The 6443-nt window shown below is 42.8% G+C and overlaps 1 protein-coding gene across 2 annotated transcripts; it reads left to right on the plus strand.

The window, feature by feature from the left end:
- The first annotated feature begins 7 nt into the window (after window positions 1-7).
- On the plus strand, window positions 8-6117 carry rpl9 (ribosomal protein L9). Of its 2 annotated transcripts, XM_017460782.3 has the most exons (8): window positions 8-70; window positions 519-565; window positions 1801-1916; window positions 2037-2132; window positions 2251-2383; window positions 2900-2980; window positions 4039-4155; window positions 5961-6117. In XM_017460782.3, the coding sequence occupies exons 2-7, from the start codon at window positions 520-522 to the stop codon at window positions 4143-4145; spliced, it is 579 nt and encodes a 192-aa protein (XP_017316271.1). In that variant the 5' UTR covers window positions 8-70; window position 519; the 3' UTR covers window positions 4146-4155; window positions 5961-6117.
- Window positions 6118-6443: the final 326 nt, after the last annotated feature.

Here is a 6443-nt window from a genome sequence, read left to right on the forward strand (position 1 = left end):
GACGTTGCACGCACACTCTTCAAGTGCGTGATGACGTATGTCCTCCTTCCTTTCCTCCTCTATCGGCGAGGTAAGAACATGGCGCGTCCTGTTTCTAAGCGTTTTGAATCAAACCCAATCCTCTTCAACGGCCCGTTTCATGAAGTTATACAGCGTTCTGTATTTTTGCCTGAATGTCGCTTGAGTTATTTCTGTTTGTATTTTCGCGCTGTGTGCGCATTGAGTTTTAATAAAGATGTTTGACTTCTGAGCCGGGAGGGTTGTGTTTGTTAGCGGTTAGCATGTAGGCCGTGTAGTGCACTTTATACAATGCGCTTTACGTTTTATACAAACAAACTGTCAAAAATTAGAGCTAAAGTCAATTTCTTGAGGTTGTAAGAAGCAAAAGTTAATAGCAAAGAGAAGGAGAGCTAGCTAGTGCTAGTTAAAGTTTTATTCATCTTGTGGTGAGTATACTGTGTTGAGTTGTGTATCCCCATTCATAGTTTTCTAACCTCCATTTTGTTGTCTGCCGTCAGAATGAAGACCATTCTCAGTACCCAGACAGTGGACATCCCTGACAACGGTAAGTGACCCGTCCGTGGTGGTCTTCCGGTGAGGAACGGAGTTGTTTGAACACATCTGAACTCTGTAATTGGTCTTAAACATCTGGTGTGTTCAGGAGTTCCCCCAGATGTGCTGGACACCAGCCCTTCAGGACTAGAAATGGGGTTAAATGCTGAAAGTCTGAAGCATTAGGATTTTGTAATTTACTCATAACGTTTAAGTCTAATCTTTCAGATCTACAGCTTAACTCTGCGTCCACACGAACAAGTGACTATTCGTTTAAATGTGATTTTTCAGTCGTAGTTTGTGACTGTTGCTGGTCAGACTGATGATCATGATGTGATCCTCGCTGTAAGCCCGGTCACACTGTAGGATCTCGGTTGTCTTTAATGTCAGACTGTCATACGGAGTAGGAGATGCCAGACTATAGGACTGTGCCTCGAATCTTCCGAGGAGGAAATTTGACTTTTGAACAACCTCCATATGTATCTCGATCTATATTTTAGGGTCACTGCGTCCGGTGCTTTCTCTATCGAGATGCCCGGGTAATTTCACGCGTCCCCGGTACTTTGCGTTCTTAATTATTGGAATTGAACTTCAGGAGTGATTGATATAGAGCAAGAATGCTATTGAGACTAAGAGTACTACCAGTCAAATAAACTCGTGACAGCTGGGGAGGTAGCTCTTAATGACAGTCCTATGGCTATATAAATTGTCCGCGCTATTTTTTTTTACTCATCTTACCTTAAATTTACTGTTTCATTCGGGGAGGGGGGTTAAAAGACAAACACAAGCATGGTTTTATCTCAACAGCATCCTGTTGAATGTCTCTATTAGACCAGGGGTGTCCAGTCTTATCCGCAAACAGCCGGTGTGGGTGCAGGTGTTTGTTCCTACCCAGCAGAAGCCACATTTTAGTCTATGGAAAGTTAAGAGGCTGATTAAACAGTGTAGCAACTGCTTGATTGGAATGTAAGCCCATGCCTGGCTGTTTGCTCATCAGATTGGACACCCCTTTTCTCGAGGCAATACTAGCATGAAAATTAATTTTACTGGTATGTACACGATCGTGTTTGTGAACAAATCCTGCGTCCGGTACATTTGAGTAGAATTTATCATCTGCATCGTCCGAGTGGTGTGATAGTGGTGCGCATGTTTAAAATGAGCTCTGTTTGAGGAATTGTCCCCCCCCCCCCCCCCCCCCCCCCAGTATACTGATTTATATAACGTTGTCATGCGTTCTATCCTCTGCAGTCGATGTGACGTTGAAGGGCCGCACGGTCAGCGTGAAGGGACCTCGCGGGGTTCTGCGCCGCGAGTTCAACCACATCAACCTGGAGCTGCGGCTGCTCGGCAAGAAACAGAAGAAGGTAACGGGTGTCTTTATGCACTTGTTATTGTGTCCTGGTCTTCCTGTGCTTTATTGTTTTTATCTGGATATGCGATTAGAATGATGAAAGAGCGGTTTATGAAGCTGTGTTTTTGTGTAGCTGCGTGTGGATAAATGGTGGGGTAACAGGAAGGAGCTGGCCACAGTCAGAACCATCTGCAGCCATGTTCAGAACATGATCAAGGGTGTAACTCTGGTAAGAACATCATGTGTAGAACTCAATATTTTGTTTATGCAGTTCCTCACTGGGTCGTTTTTTATTTTAAGGTTAGTTTGCTCTCACTGATGCGTGCTTTTGTTGGGATGTTTTGTAGGGTTTCAGATACAAGATGCGCTCTGTGTACGCCCATTTCCCCATTAACGTGGTGATTCAGGAGACTGGCTCTCTAGTGGAGATCAGAAACTTCCTGGGGGAGAAGTACATCCGCCGTGTGCGCATGAGGCCAGGTGTGTTTTCTTTTTTTACACTTTGCTATTTAGAAGGGCATGTGCTGATAATACTATGGATTTTTTTCTATTTTAGCTTCATCCATTATGTTATGGGTTGAAATGTCTTCCACGGTTTAAATACACACAAACAGCAAACCTTTTCGTTACCGCTTGTCCGAGACACTATTTCCATGCAAGTTTGTGATCCTAACTGAGAAGTCACAATTTCAAAGAGAAAGATTAACCAGTGTTTCAGACAATCTCAAATGTGGAAATGGGGCAGATTGACCCATAACATAATAGGAGGGTTAAAATGACATTGGCCAGGATTGTTTTATGTCGAAGTACACGTCGTTGTGAAAACGCTTTTGATCCTGTTTCACAGTGCCAGGTTTTACACCATTACAAGATAATTAGCGATGGACAGCCAGTATTTTGATTGAGTAAATTTGTGGAAATTAAGAAGGACCCTAATTGTGTGTCTCAATGTTTGTTTTCCCTCCATGTTTATTAAAATTAATTAATTTTCTGAAGGTGTGAACTGTGCCCTCTCCGCCGCCCAGAAAGACGAGCTGGTACTGGAGGGTAACGATATTGAGCTGGTGTCCAACTCAGGTGAGGCTCCACACGTTCCCTTTCGTTCAAGAAACCAACACTGTGTGTAAAATATTCAGAAGAATCAGTATTTGTTTATCCGTCAGTATTGAGTATCCGTCAAATGGACTTTCGGCCATGTCAAGAGCAGGGAGTTGATGGAGGGGCATATAATCAGTGTCGAAGTTTTATTTATTTATTTTTAATTCAAGAATTTTAACACTGAACAGAACATACTTACCAAACCATGCTGGCTGAAAGTTTAATCTTTGGGCTGAAGCCATGGGTTCGAGTCCTGATGACGACGTGATGCCTGGTTTCATTCTGCTGTGATGCTGTTAATCAAGGATCTTTAGCGATATGAGAGATGAATATATTTGGTCAATGAGTATCCTAATTAAGTCCCTGTTAAAGTCCTGAGGATTGCTGTTTTTGTCCAACCTGTTTTTTTTATCTTCCAACTTTTCTCAATCAGTTCCAACGTGTTTGGGATCTAAACAATTGAAACTTGTGTAGAAATAATGTACCCTTTATCCAGCTGTCTCCAAATACCATCAGTTTTAGCCATTTCTTCCTCCTAATCCCCTTTACCGTGTTTTAGGCTTGCTATGATAGTCGGTGTTACACGGTGTTCGGAACACACGCCGATTACATCGCTGCGGCACTGCCGTCAGCGTCCTTTTGCTTTTTTAATAGTAATACTCGTTTAGTTCAGTTATAGACGGAACGCGTCTGCTCAATTCGGCGTGACCTGAATGAGTCCGAGTCGCAGTACAGATCAGTCTTACAGGTCATCAGATAAGTTTTGTGTTTAATATAAACGAGTTTGTCATTCTACTTTTTGTTTTTGTTAATGAATAATAATATAAGAATAATGAATCTACCATTCAAGCGGTTGCTACCCCGAGTCGCCGCTGATTTGAAAGCGAAAGTAAAATGCGTACGGCCGCACAGGCATTCATAAGCGATTTAAAAGTGAAGGTGGGGGGAGCGACTCCCAATAAACCTCAGTTATCTTGTATTTGTGACCCCAGCTTGTGTGCGCATGACCCTCACCTCCTAAGTGTCTCTTCTTCCAGCGGCCCTCATCCAGCAGGCAACCACAGTCAAAAATAAGGATATCCGAAAGTTCCTGGACGGTATCTATGTCTCTGAGAAGGGGACAGTAGTGGAGCCAGAGTCGTAGAGGACACGAGGTTAGAGCGGGCCCAACGTTGGGCTGGAGGACCCCTCTCTCTCTCTCTCTCTCTCTCTCTCTCTCTCTCTCTCTCTCTCTCTCTCTCTCTCTCTCTCTCTCTCTCTCTCTGCATCGCTTTTTGCATTTCCATGTTTTTATGCTGATTTTCCTTCCACCTGGGATCCACCTGCATCGTCTCTTGCGCTTCATTTTTGTTTCTTTTGAAAGTGCTGTTATCTGGGGAGGGAGGTGATCGAGACTGATTTCAATTGCCGGTCATGTTTTTGCCTTGCAGTATTAATCACTACTCATCTGTATTCTTTAGTTTCTCTTAAGCCTTGTCTGCATCTTGGGACGCTATTACTAACACCACTGTTACTTGCAGCTCGAACACCTAACGTGCATGTTGCATGTCTGTTAATCAGGACAGTATTACGGTTTATGTAGCTGCTTGGCTGATGTGGAAATGCAGACTGTGTAATATTCCATGAATTGTGTGTGTGGTTGGTTTATTTTAAACAGGTTCTACTTCCTGGCTGCGTCCGAAATCATGTACCGTAGCAGTACGTGCTGCACGGCTGTGGAAACAGTACGCACTAATCAGTGTGTGTAGTATTAATGCAATCCTGGAAATGCTACGTCCACCATGTTGGCGTTGTCATGTGACCTTCGTCATCATAAACACACAAATATTTAAGGGATCACCAGATTAGTGACTGCACTAACAGCGCAATGCACATCAGGAAAATGAACTGAATTAGCAGTTTAATGTGAGCGGGGTTAACAGGCTGAGGTGAATTTGTTGCTGTTAGCCTGGCCGGTTAAGGCATGATCAGTTTTCAAACGCTGTGACAACTGTTCTTGTTTAAACTGGTGGTCCTTAACGAGGGGGGCATGGAGAGGTCAGAAGGGGGGGGGGGGGGGGGTCTAATTTTTTTTTCAAGAAAAAAAAAACCAACAGGGCATCATTTGGGTATTGTGTTCTATTGCTTTTCAAATAGAATGTACATGAATGAAAAACTTGCGTTCCCTTTCCCTCTGTATTTTCTTTCTGCAGGGGAGAGGCGGAGCTTATCCTGCCTTTTATCTAGCTGTCAGTGCAGACTAGTGTTGCCAACTTAGGAGTTTTTTTTTCTTTTTGCAAAAAAAAAAAAGCGCCTAGCGTTTTTTTGGGCTAACCTTAGCAACTTTCCAAATGGATAACGAGACGTGCCCTTTGTCCCAATTTACATCATTCTTATACGAATGTTTTTAGAACGCAAGACGAATGTAATGCAACATGTTTCACATGTAAAATAGTCCACGTTATTACAGTCTAGTTCTCCTGTTCAAAGTAGTTAGTGTTCAGAAACATTTTTACAAATTTTAAATTTAACCTTTGTTACAAAAGGTTCTGAACCTCTGGTTTAAACCTTCAAGTTAATTTATTCGGGTATTAAACAAGTCCTGTTTGGCCAAGGTTTAATACTTAAAGAGCCGACTCGCTGTCTTCGCAATTTTTATTTTCTGAGCTCGTCCGCACCAGTCCCGTTGCATTATGGGATCTTTGATTTGCGTAGTGTATCGGTTACACACTGCGAAATCTCACCGGATGCAGTACGCCATCCGGGTTTTTCTCGCCTACTGAATTCAGAACATAATACCCCTCGGGCTTTTTGCCTACTGTGTAGTAGGGTAGTGCAGAATTTCGGACGCAGCCCCTGTCTTTACCGTGGAGTTGATTTTACTTCCTACTGCTTTCTAACAAATACATTTACTGTTAATATTTATACTGTGGTGTTTTTTCTTCTTCTTTTTTTTCTCCCCCCCCCTTCTCTCAATTAGCTGCACTTATCCAGCAGGCCACTTCTGTGCGGAAAAAAGACATCCGGAAGTTTCTGGATGGGATCTACGTCAGTGAGAAGACCACTGTAGTGGAGCAGCCTGATGATTAACATTTGGTCCTTGTAAAATCTGTCAATAAAAGTCATTTTCACCATCAGCATTTGAAGTTGCTTACATTCGTGTTTAAAAATCGCCAGTTCTAGGGTTTTATGATTTCTGTAGTTAGATTAGGAGAATTTCATCTGGGAACCAATAGCTAATCTTGGTAATACTAGTCTTGGGGTCAGTGCCCTGTATTTGAAATATTTACACAGCAGGCTCTTTGTGCTGTTTATAAATCCACACTATATTGCCAAAAGAATGTGGACACCTGAACCATCACACCCGTATGTGCTGGTTGAACATTCCATTCCAGATTTAGTCCCCACCCCCACCCAGCTGTTACAATAAGCTCCACTCTTTTGGGAAGGCTTTCAACTAGAC

Source organism: Ictalurus punctatus, chromosome 29, assembly GCF_001660625.3.
Source record: "Ictalurus punctatus breed USDA103 chromosome 29, Coco_2.0, whole genome shotgun sequence".
In the NCBI taxonomy this organism is placed as follows: Eukaryota; Metazoa; Chordata; class Actinopteri; order Siluriformes; family Ictaluridae; genus Ictalurus; species Ictalurus punctatus.

What these genes read in the sequence shown, in the direction of transcription:
- rpl9 (XM_017460782.3), top strand. Translation starts at nt 520, where the DNA reads ATGAAGACCATTCTCAGTACCCAGACAGTGGACATCCCTGACAACG. An exon ending in TCGGCAAGAAACAGAAGAAG is followed by an intron (nt 1,917 to 2,036) that starts GTAACGGGTGTC and finishes GTTTTTGTGTAG; the next exon opens with CTGCGTGTGGATAAATGGTG. An exon ending in TGATCAAGGGTGTAACTCTG is followed by an intron (nt 2,133 to 2,250) that starts GTAAGAACATCA and finishes GATGTTTTGTAG; the next exon opens with GGTTTCAGATACAAGATGCG.